We start from the raw sequence: 15,987 nt of genomic DNA, 5'->3' as shown, positions 1-15,987 counted from the left end.
TAGAGTGCCCAATTTTTTTTTTCAATTAAGGGACAATCATTAGTTGTGGGGGTGAGACCCACGCGTACACGGGGAGAATATGCAAACTCCACACGGACAATGACCTGGGGCCGGGATTGAAATCAGGTCCTCAGCACCATGAGGCAGCAGTGCTAATCGTTGCACCACCATGCCGCCCATGAGTGATTTTAATATGCATATAGACTGGATTAATCAAATTGGCAAGGCTAAACTCAAGGGAGAGTTCATTGAATGTATTACAGATTGCTTGGAGCAATATGTTGTGGCATCAACCAGGGAGCAGACTATTCTGGATCTGGCTATTGTGCAATGAGGATAGATTAATTAATGACCTCATAGTTAAGGGTCCTTTGGGGAAGAGAGATCATTGCATGATGGAATTTCACATTCAGTTTGAGGGCGAGAAACTGGAGTCCCACAACAGCATTCTTAAGTGAAAAGAATACAAAAGCCTGGAGTTTTATCCTCAAAGTGTGAGTTAGAAAAATTCCCAGGTCGGCCAGGATTGGATTCTCATTGTGTATGTGGGGGTGGGGGATGGGGGCATGCCTGGGAGGGTGGATGAGCAAGAGATAACATGAAGGATTGGGGAAACTGGCATGTGCGGGAGAGAGCCAGTGTACAAAGCTATGTAACATATCATTTAGACCCTTTCAGGCAGGGTTTCCTAAATGGTGCTCCGTGTAATCCTGGAGTTCCATTGGACACATCCAGGGATTCCACTGTGAACCAGGCTGATGTATAAAATTTGATAAATACTTTGAAGCTGTTTGTCCAATCAATGGGTTGTTTCTCTCTCCGTTGGCTGCAGATAGGCTCATTAATGAGTCTATTAGCAGCTAATGCAGTGGGAAGCCAGCCTCTGATTGGATAAGCTGGAAACAGTGGGGAAGTAAGTCTTCAAAGCTCCAGCCCAGGACAAGAAGGTGGAAAAGTGGAGACATTGGAGTGAGGTCAGCAGTGCCATGGGATGGTAAGGGGAGCGACTGTGGAGCGAGGGAGGCAGCGGCCTTAGAGCAAGCAACATCGCGGCGTGGAGCAAGGGCGAGAGAGGTGAGATTAAGTGTGAGAGAGAGGGAGGTGAGAGTTTGAGTGTATAATGTCTGTGTGTGTGGGAGATGGAGGTGCATGTGTGAGAGAAAGAGAGGCCAATCCACCTAACGTGCACATCTTTGGAGCACCTGGAGGAAACCCACGCAGACACGGGGAGAAAGTGCAAACACAGTCACCCAAGCCTAGAGCTGTGAAGCAACTGTGCTAACCACTATGCTACCATGCTGCCCTACAGCAAGTAGTTAGGAAGTTAAAGGGAATTATGACCATTATTGCAAGCAGGATGCTGTATAAAAGTAGGAACGTTTTGCTACAGCGGTGCAGGGTATTGGTGAAGCCGTACTTGGATACAGTTTTAGTGTCTTTACTTCAGGAGCGACATATTTGCATTGGAAGCAGTTCAGAAAAGGTTCACTGGCTGATTTCTGAGATTAAGAGATTGTCTTTTGAGGAAAACATGCAAAGGTGTGACCTATTTTCTGGATTTTATGGAATAGTTTTAATATTCATTCTTATCCTCAACATCTGTGAAGTACAATTACTCTAACAATCGGAAGAGTGACCTGTCAGTTCATAAGAACAATCCACTTCTAACGTACAACTCTCCATGAGTAATTTATGTAGAATCTCATTCTGAACAATGCTAAATTAGTGAAATAAGAACTTGAATGTTGATAATGGGAAGTGTGAAAAATTGTTCGTGGCACTTACGTTTTGGAGTCATCCCAAACAACACAGTGTGGATTAGATGTTCCCTATAAAATTCAAAATTAAAATATATGTATAGTAAATACATATCACTCTGTAGCATAATATATCTGTAGAATAATAATATCTGTAGAATAATAGACATGGTAGAAAATTAAAGCCCAGAACAAAAACAAGATTTTGCTGATTTCATAAACTGCAAAAACACAACAGAATACTTCATGAATGTCAGCCCTAACATTTAGTTACAATGTTCAACTATCTGCTCTGTGTCCCAATCTATAATAAATCGCACATTCATCACTTTGTCCTTCTCAAGATGAGCAAATTAGAATTTTTAAAAAGTTTGACGTCTCATGTTAACAAGTATTTCGATTTTGAGTACTACACACACTGCATGGAGGATAAAACTCATACAAAAGAATCCTGACAATGAAATGAAATGAAATGAAAATCGCTTATTGTCACAAGTAGGCTTTAAGAAGTCACTGTGAAAAGCCCCTAGGCGCCACATTCCGGCGCCTGTTCGGGGGAGGCCGGTCTGGGAATGTGTCAAACCAGCATGTAGAACCACATATATGGTATTATGACCTTCCACAGCAACCATCCTTGTCACCCCGAGATTGTGATTTAATACCAATGTGTCGGAAATTATCGAAATCAATGTCAGAAAATGGGAAGAAACATAGAAACAAGTGCCACAGCCTAACGGACACATTGTGCCAGTGTGGATCTCTTCAATTAAACCGCAGGAAATCAGGATCCATGCCGGGCATGAATCGGTTCACAATCTCACCAGTCTGCTCCCTGTGGCAGGTTCCAGATCCCGCCCAAACGTGGCGCGAAACCAGTTGGCACTAATTAAGAGCAATCTCCATCTCACAATGAGATGGAAGCCTAATCCAACGGTCTCCCAGGAACTAACCGCATCCCCAGTGAGAGATCGCACGGGCGTCATTTAACACTCCTATGTAAAAACGGGAAGCGAGGGGAGCTGAGTAGCCATTGAACAGGAATGGGTTCCACTTACTGAATGTTCAACTCGTGACGACCACCACCTCCGGATCACGCATATGTGCACGTTTCCCAGGGAGCATGAATGACACATTAATCCGGGGACACTCAGGGATCCCCAGCGTTTTCAAGGACTGCCACACAATAACGGACAAGGAGGGGCTAAAGATGAGCCCGGGGAGGAGCGGAAGCAGGACAGGCGGCGTTCGGGCCCTGCATGCCCGGATGGCCAGGGAGACCTTCATCCTTGCTCTCTTCTCACAGGATGAGTCCTTGTCGAACAGCTCACCCCCTTAACATCCCTGCAACGCCTCTCAATCACCCCCTCAGCCCCATTGACCACCCCACTGCCATTCCCCTCTCTCCCACCTATTTCCCCCCCTTCCTCCATCACCCAATTCCCTGACACTCCCATACCACTCCTACCCCACCCCATCGCCAACTACCCTGTTCTAACGCCCGTGTCTGTGTAACATCACTCCAAGGTGATGGGCCTGTGTCGGCATTATCAGCAGGTCGCTACACTAGGCAGGAAAGTGATGATAACCTGCTTTGAGGTAAGCTCTGGTGCTCCTCAGTCTATGCCAAAGTCTAACTCCTGTCTTTCTACTTCACACCCACCACCAGCATGGGGTCTGCATTGGGGGCTCTTGCAGTAGGACCGCAAAGCCAGAGGACAGGGGAAGCAGAGGGACGCTAGGGGTGGTGGTGCGGGCAGGCCCGCTGTGAAGAATAACGTGACAGAGGACTTTAACCTGGTGCTGTGAGACTTCTTATTGTGTCGGAGAATCACCAGGGGGCGGCGTGAATCCCGCCCCACCGCTCCGGCTGCCGAATTCTCCGGCGCCGTTTTTTTGGGGGGGGGGGGGACAGCGATCGCTCCGCGCCGGTTGGGGCCATTGGCAGTGGCCCCCCCCAGCGATTCTCCGGTCCCCGATGGGCTGAGCGGCCGTCCATTTTTGGCCAGTCCCGCCGGCGTGAATTACACAAGGTCCGTACCGGCGGGACCTGACTCTGAGGGCGTCCTGCGGAGTCCTCGGGGGGGCACGGGGGTATCCGGCTCCGGGGGAGGGGGCAGTGGCCTGGCCCGCGATCGGGGCCCACCGATCTGCGGGCGGGCCTGTGCCGTGGGTGCACTCTTTCCCTCCGCGCCGGCCTGTGTATAGCTCTGCCATGGCCGGCGCGGAGAAGAAACCCCCTGCGCATGCGCAGGAATCACAGCAACACACTGGCACTCCTGCGCATGCGCCAACTCACGCCGGCCGGCGGAGGCCCTTCGGCGCCAGTTGGCGCGGCGTCAATCACTCCAGCGCCGGCCTAGCCCCCAAAGGTGTGGAGGATTCCGCATCTTTCGGGCGGTCCGACGCCGGAGTGCTTCATGCCACTCTTTGGCGCCGGTACGGCCCGCCCGCCGGATACTGGAGAATCCCGCCCCAAGTTTCTACAAAGATGTAAGAAAGCAGACAATGTCCCGAAAGGACTACAGATCAAGAACTCACTCAAGTCGACCTACAACACAGACTATACTGAAAGATTCTGCCGTTGCACCTCTCTCACACTCCTCAACCAGCTCGTACACCAGCTCAACAGCAGACACCGCAACCTTGAAACCAAGATAGAGGGCAGCACGGTAGCATTGTGGATAGCACAAATGCTTCACAGCTCCAGGGTCCCAGGTTCAATTCCGGCTTGGGTCACTGTCTGTGCGGAGTCTGCACATCCTCCCCGTGTGCGTGGGTTTCCTCCGGGTGCTCCGGTTTCCTCCCACAGTCCAAAGATGTGCGGGTTAGGTGGATTGGCCATGCTAAATTGCCCATAGTGTCCAAAATTGCCCTTAGTGTTGGGTGGGGTTACTGGGTTATGGGGATAGGGTGGAGGTGTGGACCTTGGGTAGGGTGCTCTTTCCAAGAGCCGGTGCAGACTCGATGGGCCCAATGGCCTCCTTCTGCACTGTAGATTCTATGATTCTATATTCTCAGCTTGCGCTCAGGACGCAGCAGACCAGCTACGGTACACCACCAAGCAGATGAGACAATGGAACTATGCCACCTATATGCATACCAAAATCAGGAAACCTGAGAAACTCGGCATCGCCATCAAGCCTCCCCCAGTACCACAGTTGAAACCCTACCACTACAGGGAAGTCCATTGTGAACTTGTCGGACGATAACCTTCAACCAGACAAAATCGAAGTCAGCGAGGGCTCAATTTCTGCCCCATCATCAAAATAGACCCCATTGGTCTCGCAACTGACACAGAGGAATTCATCAGCCAAATGAGGCTCCGGGAGTTCTTCCACAAACCCCAAGATGTCAATAGCAAACCCAATGAGATGACCAATGAACCGGAACAGCCAACAGATGCTGCAACCAAAGAGGAAAGCGTCGACTTGGACCCTTCCGGAAGGCCACTGCCCTAGACTCGACATGTATGCTCAAGCTGTCAGAGTCGCGACAATGCCAGACTCATCAGCCGTGCTAATAGAATAGCCCCGAACATCACCCAAGCACACGCTCTCAAGAGCAACCACACTATTGTCATCAAATCAGCAGACAAAGGAGGAGCCACCGTCATACTGAACAGAACAAACTACTATAAAGAAATGTACCGACAACTGAATAACCAGGAACACGACAGACAGATACCCGCCGATCCGACCAAAGAACCAAAGGTCGGATCGGCGGGTATCTGTCTGTCGTGTTCCTGGTCAACTCAACAGACTGATCAAAACCTTTGATCCAGACCTTCAGAGCACCCTACGTGCTCTCATCCCACGTACTCCCCGCGTTGGAGATGTCTACTACCTCCCGAAGATACACAGAGCCTACACTCCCAGCCATCCCATCATATCAGGCAACGGGACGATGTGTGTGAACCTCTCTGGCTCCGTTGAGGGCATCCTGACACCCATCACACAAGAAAACCCCAGCTTCTGTCGCAACACTATGGACGTCTTACAGAAACACAGCACCCATGGACCAACTGAAACAAGAACACTCCTCGTCACGATGGACATTTCGGCACTTGACTCCCGCATCCCCCATGATGACGGCATTTGTGCAACAGCCTCTGTACTCAACACTGACAACTGCCAATATCAAGACACAATCCTACAACTCACCCGTTTCATCCTCGAACACACGCCTTCACCTTGGATAACCAGTCCTTCATCCAGACACACAGAACAGCCATGGGGACCAGTTTCACACCCCAATATGCTAACATCTTCATACTCAAGTTTGAGCATGACTTCTTCGCCTCACGGGACCTTCAACCGATGCTATATACCAGTTCCATCAATGACATTTTTTTCCTTTGGACTCACGGCGAAGAATCACTGACACGACTACACAATGACATCAACAAGTTCCATCCCACCATCAAACTCACCATGGACTACTTTCCAGAATCGGTTGCATTCCTGGACACGCTCGTCTCCATCAAGGACGGACACCTTGGGCGTCATTCTCCGACCCCCCGCCGGGTCGGAGAATGGCCGTAGGCCGCCGTGAATCCCGCCCCCGCCCCCGCCGAAGTCTCCGGTGCCGGAGATTGGGCGGGGGCGGGAATCGGGCCGCGCCGGTTGGCGGGACCCCCCGCTGGATTCTCCGTCCCGGATGGGCCGAAGCCCCGCCCAGAAATTGCCTGTCCCGCCGGCGTAAATCAAACCTGGTATTTACCGGCGGGACCAGGCGGCGTGGGTGGGCTCCGGGGTCCTGGGGGGGGCGCGGGGCGATCTGACCCCGGGGGGTGCCCCCACGGTGGCCTGGCCCGCGATCGGGGCCCACCGATACGCGGGCGGGCCTGTGCCGTGGGGGCACTCTTTCCCTTCCGCCTCCGCAACGGCCTCCACCATGGCGGAGGCGGAAGAGACTCTCCCCACTGCGGATGCGCGGGAAACTGACAGTGGCCGCTGACGCTCCCGCGCATGCGCCGGGAAACTGTCAGCGGCCGCTGACGCTCCCGCGCATGCGCCGCATTTCCGCGCCAGCTGGCGGGGCGGAAATCCCTCCGGCGTCGGCCTAGCCCCTCAATGTTGGGGCGAGGCCGCCAAAGATGCGGAGCATTCCGCACTTTGGGCCGGCGCGATGCCCGTCTGATTGGCGCCGTGTCGGCGCCAGTTGCGTTTTACAACGGCCTGAACGGGCCGTTTCCATGTCTAATTGTGGCCCCTACAGGGGGCCAGCACAGCGCTGGACCAGTCGGCGGACATCGCGCCGTTGGGGGGAGAATTTCGCCCCTTAGCACTTCGCTCTACTGCAAGCCCACGGATAACCTCACGATGCTCCTATTCTCCAGCTTCCACCCTAAATACATTAAAGAAGCTATCCCCTACAGACAAGCCCTCCTCATACAAAGGATTCGCTCAGACGAGGAGGAATGCGACAGACATCTACAGACGCTGAAACATGCCCTCGTAAGAATGGGATATGGAGCTCAACTTGTCAATCAACAGTTCCGTTGCACCACAGCGAAAAACCGCACCAACATCCTCAGAAAATGAACACGGGACACGACCGACAGAGTACCCTTCATCGCCTACTTACCCTGAGCAGAGAAACTATGACATCTTCTTCGGAGCCTTCAATGTGTCATCGATGATGACGAATATCTCGCCAAGGCCATCCCCACACTTCCACTACATGCCTTCAAACAACCGTCTAACCTCAAACAGACCATTGTTCGCAGCAAACTACCTAACCTTCAGGAGAACAGCGACGATGGCAGCACACTACCCTGCCACGGCAACCTATGAAAGATATACGGGTCAATGACATGGATACTACCATCACACGTGAGAACAGCATCCACCAGGTACAAGGTACATATTCATGCGACTCAGCCAACGTTGTCTACCTCATACGCTGCAGGAAATGATGTCCAGAGACATGGTGCATCGGCGAGATGCTACGACAACAGATGAATGGACACCACGCAACAATCGCCCTTCCTGTTGGGGAACGCTTCAGCAGTCAAGAACTTTCAGCCTCTGAGGCAGGATTCTCCCAGCCTTCGCCGGGCCGGAGAATCGCCGCGAACTGCCACGCCGCCCCGATGCCGGAACGCGATTCTCCGCAGTGCGGAGAATCGGCGCCATTGCCATAGGTGTGGTTGGCGCGGCGCTGGTCGCGGGCCGCTCTACGCGTCTGGCCAGCTGATTCTCCGGCCCGAATGGGCCAAGCGGCCGTATGAAAAGAGCCGAGTCCCGCCGGCGCCGTTCTAACCTGCTCTGGGCCGGCGGGACCTCAGCATGTAAGGGTCGGGTGGCGGCCTGTGGGAGGGAAGGGGGGGGGATCAACCCCAGGGCAGGCCGACCCCAGGGGGGGCCTCCAATGTGGCCTGGCCCACAGGTGATAATCGGGACCCATCGATTGGCGGGCCGGCCTCTGTGGCTGGGGGCCTCCTTTCCTACGTGCTGGCCCCTGTAGCCCTGCGCCATGTTGGGTCGGGGCTGGTGCGTTGAAGGAGAGGCCACTGCGCATGTCCTTGTTGGCGCCGGCGAACTGCTCCAGCGCTGTGCTGGCCCCCTGTAGGGGCCACAATTAGACATGGAAACGGCCCGTTCAGGCCGTTGTAAAACGCAACGGCCGCACCTCTCTCACCCCCCCCCCACCCCGCTCTCTAACCATGCATGCCGTCTTGTGTCTTACAGGAACTGCCGGAGGTGGGGCCAGTCCATCCGGAGACCCCCGCCCCCAACTAGTGCCAGAACCGGTGCGCCAGGGCACTGACGGGCAGAGCAGCCTGAACACCAGCCCTCTGCCCGAGTCTCAGGAGACCCCGGAGCTCTGGTCGGAGGAAGACATTGACTTTCCATCACAGTTTTCTCCAACACCCTCCACCATCTCAGAGACTATCACTTCGGTTGGGACACTATCTGGTGCGCACCACACATCGCAACGGGTACAGCAGGTGGAGGTAAGAGCAGCCAAGGGGCTGAAATGGTCGGAGGGCTGGCCAGGAGGTGATGATGTCCGGCTTCCAGTACCTGCAGACGCAGGTGGATGAGTCCAACCGCCTGAAGGAGCAGGGAGTGATGCCAGTCATGCGTGCCACTCAGACCAACACTGCACAGGTGGCATCCGCGATGGAGGCAATGGGGGGGACGGTATCGGATATGGGTCAGAGTGTGCAAGGCCTGGGACATTCTGTGCATGTGGGGGCCGAGGTCCAGGACAGGGCTGCCTTCTCACAGGCAGTCATATGCCTGAGCCACCTGGACATTGCAGCGGCGCTCCTCAGTGTGGCCTAGTCACCTGAGGCCATGGCTGAGAGCATCGGCAGTATTGCCCAGGCGCTGGCCGATGTGGTGCAAACACTGGGTGGGGTGGTCAGTCCAGAGAAACGTGGCCCAGAACCAGAGGGAGGTGGCCCAGTCCCAGAGGGAGGTGGCCCAGTCCCAGAGGGAGATAGCCCAGTCCCAGAGGGAGGTGGCCCAGTCCCAGAGGGATGTGGCCCAGTCCCAGAGGGAGGTGGCCCAGTCCCAGAGGGAAGGGGAGGTGGCCCAGACCCAAAAGGACATAGCCCAGTCACTGGCAGATGTGGCACGGACCTTAAGTGTGGTGGCACAGTCCCAGACGGAGATGGTCCACTCCCTGTGCTCCATGGCCGCGAGCATGAGACCAGAGAAGGCCTCCAGGACTGCCAGTGCCAGGGGGGCCTCAGTGGGTGGCTCCGCTCGCGCCCCCGTCCCATGGAGTAACCCGGGGTCCATCGGGCACCCCGAGGGAGAAGGAGGTGATGGGGCCCATGCCGGTGACTCTCGCAGGAGAGGTGCCGGAACAGCGCAGCACCTCGGACTCTCCCCCTCCTGTCCCTGGTGCATCTGGTGGGCAGCGGGCAGAACAGGGCGGCACCACGCCACCTGGGACACCTGAGCAGCAACCTGCCCATCCAGGCCGGGACGCTCCATGAAACGTGCGCCAATGGGCAGGGTAGGAATCACAGCAGGCCTGCTGTACCGTCTGGGTAACCACCAAGGCATAGTGTTAGGGCCCATATGGCCAGAAAGTTAGACACCAGTTAAGTTGGCACGGGTGCAAGGCACAATTTAGTTATAGGGGCTAGGGCACAGACTGTGTATAATTGTTTGCAATAAACACCTGTTAACACTGTTGAAATCATCCTCGGTGCTCTGTCTGCTGGGTGTGTGAGTTGGCCGATCAGTGCTGGCCAGTGGGAGTGGAGGAATGCCCCGTGGGTGGACCGTGCTCCCCACCCTCCCTCCCCCCCCACCCCCTGTCCCAGCACCCCCACCCCAGGGATTCGATGGGACCGTGTGATGGACTAACCAGCTCGTATGCAGGGAACACACAGGTGAAAGGTGCTACTGTGGGCATGAGTCAGAAATTGGCATAGGATGTGGAGCACGGAGCTCATCAAAGAGCGGGTTGTCATCACCCTCCATCCCATGGACCAGACCCGCTGTCACTGTTAACCCAGTGCCCTCAGCTCGTCGCACCGCAGGTATGTGCCGTGGACGGGGTGTGCATGCGGGTGGTTTGGTGGAATGGGAGGTGAGGGGGTGTGAGTCTGGGATGGTTGGGTCCATGCCCCTGGCCAGCAAACCCCTCCCCCCCAGTCAGTGAAATGTGAGGCGACGAGGGCGTCCTGTGCACGCTCGCCCTGGCGATGGCATTGTGCGGACTCCTGTACCTGCTCGCGCCCATGTCCCGCTAATTGTCCCCCTCCCCGCATCCTCCTCATCTGACAAGGTCTGCCCTTCCTCCTCATCCTTTTCCAGCACATTGCCCCTTTGCTGCGCGATGTTGTGAAGGACGCAGCAGGCCATTACGATGCGGGCGACCCTCCTTGCCTCGTACTGGAGGGCTCCTCCAGAGCGGTCTACGCACCTGAAGCACATCTTCAGAAGTCTGAAGCACCTCTCGACCACACCCCTGGTCGCTGTATGGGCATAATTGTAGCGGTTGTCCACGTCGGTCTGTGCCCTCCGGATAGGTGTCATCAGCCACGACCGCAACGGGTAACCCCTGTCGCCCAGCAGCCAGCCGCGCAGCCGGGGGAGTGTGCCTCAAACATGTCGGGGATCATCAAGTGTGCCAGTATGAGAGTCGTGCACGTTGCCCGGGTACCGGGCGCAGACATGCATGATGCGCATTTGTTGGACACACACCGACTGTATGTTCATCGAGTGGTACCCCTTTCGGTTAGTGAACAGCAGCCTGTTATCCGCAGATGGTCATAGGGCGACATGCATCCCGTCGATCACCTCCTGGACCGGGGCATCCCGACAACGAACCCGGCTGCCCGGGAATCCTGGTGGGTGTGGTCCACATGGTATTGGATGTACTGGTCCGCCTGGACATATAAGCCCTCCGTGACGGCATGGATGTACCCGTGCGCCAATGTCTGTGAAATCCCGGACAGGTCCCCACTCGCCGACTGGAACGACATGGTGGCATAGAAGCTGAGGGCGACCTTCACCTAGATGGTCACCGGGAGCGGATATCCTCCCCCATACCCTGACGGTGCCAGGTGTGCCATCATCTGGCATATGTGTCGTACTGTCTCTCTGCTCATCCGCAGTCACCATCCGCATGCTCGGTCCGGCAGGTCTTCAAATGACATGCGGTTGCAGTACACGCGGGACCTCATGCGGTGGTCCCTTGGCACCTCCTCTCCTCCTCGGCATGTTGGGCGGGCAGCCCTGCAGCCTGTGCGGCAGGCATCTGCCCCTCTGCAGTCCGTTCCTCTGTTGCAGCCACGCCTCCTCCTGAGCGGCCTCCGCTCACGCTGCCTCAGGGCATCTTGCAGAGCTGCGGCCATCGCCACGGCGGCCAGCATCGCAGGTTCGAGTCCAATAGCCATTTTCTGCAGGGGGTGAACGGCCAACATGTAAGACTGGCAAATACTCCCGTGCCCATTCAGGGACCATGGGCTGCATGGTGTCCCTGGTTGGCAATCCGGCCCCGTCAGTGCCCCCGGTCCAGGCACCCTTCCCTGCTGCCAGTTGACTAGCACTGCCCTCACTGGCGGTTGCTGTGGGTGCGGCCCTGGTTGGTCCACCGATGGGTGGCTGCCGGTAGGACGGGGTGTAATGGCGGTCGGTGCCTGGACACTGTCCCAGTCCCGTGGGGGGTCACCCCGGCTGCTCGGTCTGTCTCCTCCCCTCCCTCTCCCTTCCCTGCTCCTGGCAGCCCCCCCCCCACCAATGCAGCCAGCATGGCTAGTGTCTGGCTTAGAAGCGCGCAGTCATTCCACGCCATTTCCTACCTCCTCTCTCTCCTTCAGCAGCCAAGACTTAAGGTTCATGATTTTTATAACCACAAGTGAACCATGCCGTCGGGAACTCGGCCCATCGGAGGCGAAGAATCGCGTAGGCCGCGGAGCATTGGGTGTCAAACCCGCTAATGATATGCCTACTGCACTTTCAGTGCACACGGCGAGAACTCCATTTACACCATTTTGGGGGTGCCGGTGCATCCCGATTTGGCGTCAAACCGGCATCTACCGCGATTTCGGCATCAGAAGCTACTCTCCGCCCAATCGCGTTTCACGATTTTGGCGTTGGCAAACGGAGAATCCAGTCCGTGCTGTTAGGTGAATTGGCCATTCTGAATTCTCCCTCTGTGTACCTGAACAGGCGCTGGAGTGTTGCGACCAGGGGATTTTCACTTCATTGCAGTGTTAATGTAAGCCTACTTGTGACAATATTAAAGATTATTATTATTAGCAGTTTCAGGCTGCTCTGCAGGGGACTCCCAATCAATGCTGGTTTGGCTGCCAAAAGCTATTTTTAATTTAAATTTCAAAATGTGGGAGACAGAGTGTCTTTCATCTTGATGTACCCTCTCTCTTACTTACCTTCCATTGCAATCTGCTGAATGACCTCGATCGGCCCTCCAGTTTGAGTGCCTGCCGCCCCCCTCTCCTTAATTGGAAGGTGTGTCTGCTTTCTAGCTCTTAATTGGCTGCTGCAGCAAAACTTAAAACCAGGCACTGTTTCTCTCACAGTACAGCATTCTGACCCACATTTCAATCTGCTGTAGAGTTCCATTTCCCAGAGCAGCCGCACCAGGTAGGAGCCGGGTACTGAGTTCCATCTGTGAATGCAGACATGCAAGCTTTGTTTCCAAAAATGCTCACTGTGTGAAACATGATGATCATTGTGTATGTAATGGCTATCCTATTTCTTCAAACATGAAGCTTGGCAAAAGGTGGTGCAAATCAGTCCGGCATCGCGCCGCCCCAAAGGTGTGGAGTCCTCCGCATCTTGACCGGCCGAGCCCTAACCTTGAGGGCGTAGGCCCACGCCGGACTGATTTCCGCCCCGCCAGCTGGCGGGAAAGGCCTTTGGTGCCCTGCCAGCTGGCGCGGAAATGACATTGCCGGGCGGCGCATGCGCGGGAGCGTCAGCGGCCGCTCACGGCATCCCCGCGCATACGCAGTGGAGGGAGTCTCTTCCGCCTCCGCCATGGTGGAGACCGTGCCGAAGGCGGAAGGAAAAGAGTGCACCCATGGCACAGGCCCGCCCACGGATCGGTGGGCCCTGATCGCGGGCCAGGCCACCGTGGGGGCCCCCCCCGGGGCCAGATCGCCCCGCGCCCCCCCCAGGGCCCCGGAGCCCGCCCGCGCCGCCTTGTCCCGCCGGTAAGAGAGGTGGTTTAATCCACGTCGGTGGGACAGGCATTCTAGCAGCGGGACTTCGGCCCATCCGGGCTGGAGAATCGCCGGGGGGGCCCGCCAAAAGGCGCAGCACGATTCCCGCCCTTGCTGAATCTCGGGTGCCGGGGAATTCGGCAACCGGCAGGGGCGGTATTCACGCCAACCCCTGGCGATTCTCCGACCCGGCGGGGTGTCGGAGAATCTCGTCCCTGGTTAACATTTAATATTATGGGTGTGAAATTACCACATTGAAAATGCAGTTTTGGAAATGCGCTATTCTGAAACCCTTTATTCCAATTTTGTCTTATCCATGGTAATTTAATTGTGCTCTGGTAGCTTTCCAAGTCATTGCGCAGATTTCCATTCTTCAAAATGATGCATGTTGGAAACTTAATTTTAAATAAATTTAGAGTACCTGCTTCATTTTTCCAATTCAGGGGCAATTTAGCGTGGCCAATCCACCTAATCTGCACATCTTTGGGTTGTGGGGGCGAAACCCACGAAACATGGGGAGAATGTACAAACTCCACACGGACAATGACCCAGGGCCGGGATCGAACTGGGACCTCGGTGTCATGAGGCAGTAGTGCAAACCACTGCACCACCATGCTGCCCACATGTTGGAAATCTAATTAATGATGGGGAAACACCAGAGCAGAGGCCATACTGTCCTCACCCAACACCCACACAAGAGAGGTGAAAAATATTGCATATTTTTCTATTTCCTCACATGGATGCTTAAGATGATTGCAGTCCCAATTGCTGCTCTAAAATGTCAGGATAGAACTTGTGTCTTCCTGCAGACTGTTCTTCTGTGTGGATCTGGTAGGTGGCTTAATCCCATATTAAGTCACCTACCAGAATTAACAGCACTTTTCTAGCGCTAATGTTCTATGGTAGCACCAACAGAGTTACAAACGCATGAAACCATTCATTGTAGAAATAAGTTGAGCCTGTCTTGCTTCCTGAAGCTAATAACCAGCTGGATTAATTTATTGAACAATTTTTCTGTGTTTAAGCCGCACCCTTGGGTACATAACATTTCATTTTGGGATTTTAATAATAGTACTGTTTTCAACATGCACTTTAATTAAAACAAGTTCAATACTATTCCTTTATTTAACGGTTCTAAAGGTTCTTTTAAATCAATTTTTTAGAGGGGTGAATTGTCATTGGGTTCAGGAGGTCAGTAATAATGTAGATCCAAATGTGGCTGAACGTTACAACAAAAGTACTTACGTTAATAAGATGAGACAGCTCTACAACAACTGGTTGTGAGGCCTTGGGCTGTGGCCTTACTGTTACAGCCAGTACTTTGGAATTTATTGCCATCGACTTTCTGGAAAATAAATATATTTAACGTGTAAATGAACAAAGGGTGTCAAACAAACTTATTCAGATACTGTCAGGAATAGGCCTAATGCCTGCAATGTAACCACATACAGATTGCAGATAAGAAACAGAGAGACATAGAAAATAGAAGCAAGAGGAGGCCATTCAACCCTTTGAACCTGCTCCACCATTTATTATGATCATGGCTGATCATCCAACTCAGTAACCTGTTCCCACATTGCCCTCATATCCTTTGATCCCTTATACCCCAAGAATGCCTTCTTGAAAACAGACAATGCTTTGGCCGAGAGTGTTTTCTGAGGTAGCAAATTCCACAGGCTCACAACTGTCATGTGAAGAATTTTCTCACCTTCTCAGTCCTAAGTGGTTTACCCCGTATCCTTAGACTGTGCCCCCTGATCCTGGACTCCCCTTCCATTTGGAACATCCTTCCTGCATCTTTGCTGCCAGGTCCTGTTAGAATTTGATAGGTTTCGATGAAATCCCCCCTAATTCTTCTAATCTCCAGCAAATATATTCCGAGCCAACTCAATATCTCTTCATACGCCAGTCCTGCCATCCCATGAGTGTCCGGCATACACTCCACTTCCCTATGGTGCCCGAGGGCCCCTACCGAGTAGAAGGGCCACCTGGAGAAAGGTTGAGGTGCCCTGACCCTCTGTTGCCTATCAATTGCTGGAAAACTCATTGCTAGAGCGATGGTGTGCAGCTCCTCGTGCAAATCCGGCAGAAACTGAACCAGGGCCTCCATGGTGGATGCCTCCCTTTCAATGGTAAATTGATGCACTCACATGCCAAAGACATGACATCAAACAGAATGTGGATGGTCTCCTTTCTCCTATATTTTAATCTGCTGATGGCTGTGGTGATATGCATCACTGTAAATAAACAAAGGGTTAATGTAGATACAGTAGAACTAAATAAACACTAGAGGGAGCACCAGTGACATCATGACACACAGACATTCAACCAATAGGTCAGTAAGATAGGACACGACCAATGGGCAGTCAAGACACACCCAGAGGTGACACGACCACAAGGGGGCTACCCATATAAAAGGACAGGGCACATATGCTCTTTCTCTTTCCATAGGCGACACTCAGAGAGACAGGGGCAGATCAGAGCATCACACCCAACGCATGGATTAGAGCATCTGGTTAGTTAGATTGAGTTACTATGGTAAGATCAGCAGGAGAGTCGAACTCAAGTAGG

General features: G+C 54.0%; 1 protein-coding gene across 8 annotated transcripts in view; it reads right to left on the bottom strand.

Moving 5' to 3' along the window:
* LOC140418616 (adhesion G protein-coupled receptor B2-like) overlaps nucleotides 1-15,987 on the bottom strand; it is a 1,340,408-nt gene that overhangs the window by 529,975 nt on the left and 794,446 nt on the right. For all 8 annotated transcript variants that reach the window (XM_072502156.1, XM_072502149.1, XM_072502159.1 and 5 more), the window contains 2 exons: nucleotides 14,662-14,761; nucleotides 1,786-1,829 (listed from right to left, as the gene is read on the bottom strand). In XM_072502156.1, the coding sequence (XP_072358257.1) occupies nucleotides 1,786-1,829; nucleotides 14,662-14,761 (144 nt within the window). The remainder of the gene's footprint in view (nucleotides 1-1,785; nucleotides 1,830-14,661; nucleotides 14,762-15,987) is intronic.

Source organism: Scyliorhinus torazame, chromosome 1 (genome assembly GCF_047496885.1).
Source record: "Scyliorhinus torazame isolate Kashiwa2021f chromosome 1, sScyTor2.1, whole genome shotgun sequence".
Taxonomy (NCBI): Eukaryota; Metazoa; Chordata; class Chondrichthyes; order Carcharhiniformes; family Scyliorhinidae; genus Scyliorhinus; species Scyliorhinus torazame.
The sequence above is the reverse complement of the archived record's forward strand: the minus strand, read 5'-3'. Positions and strand labels throughout refer to the sequence as shown.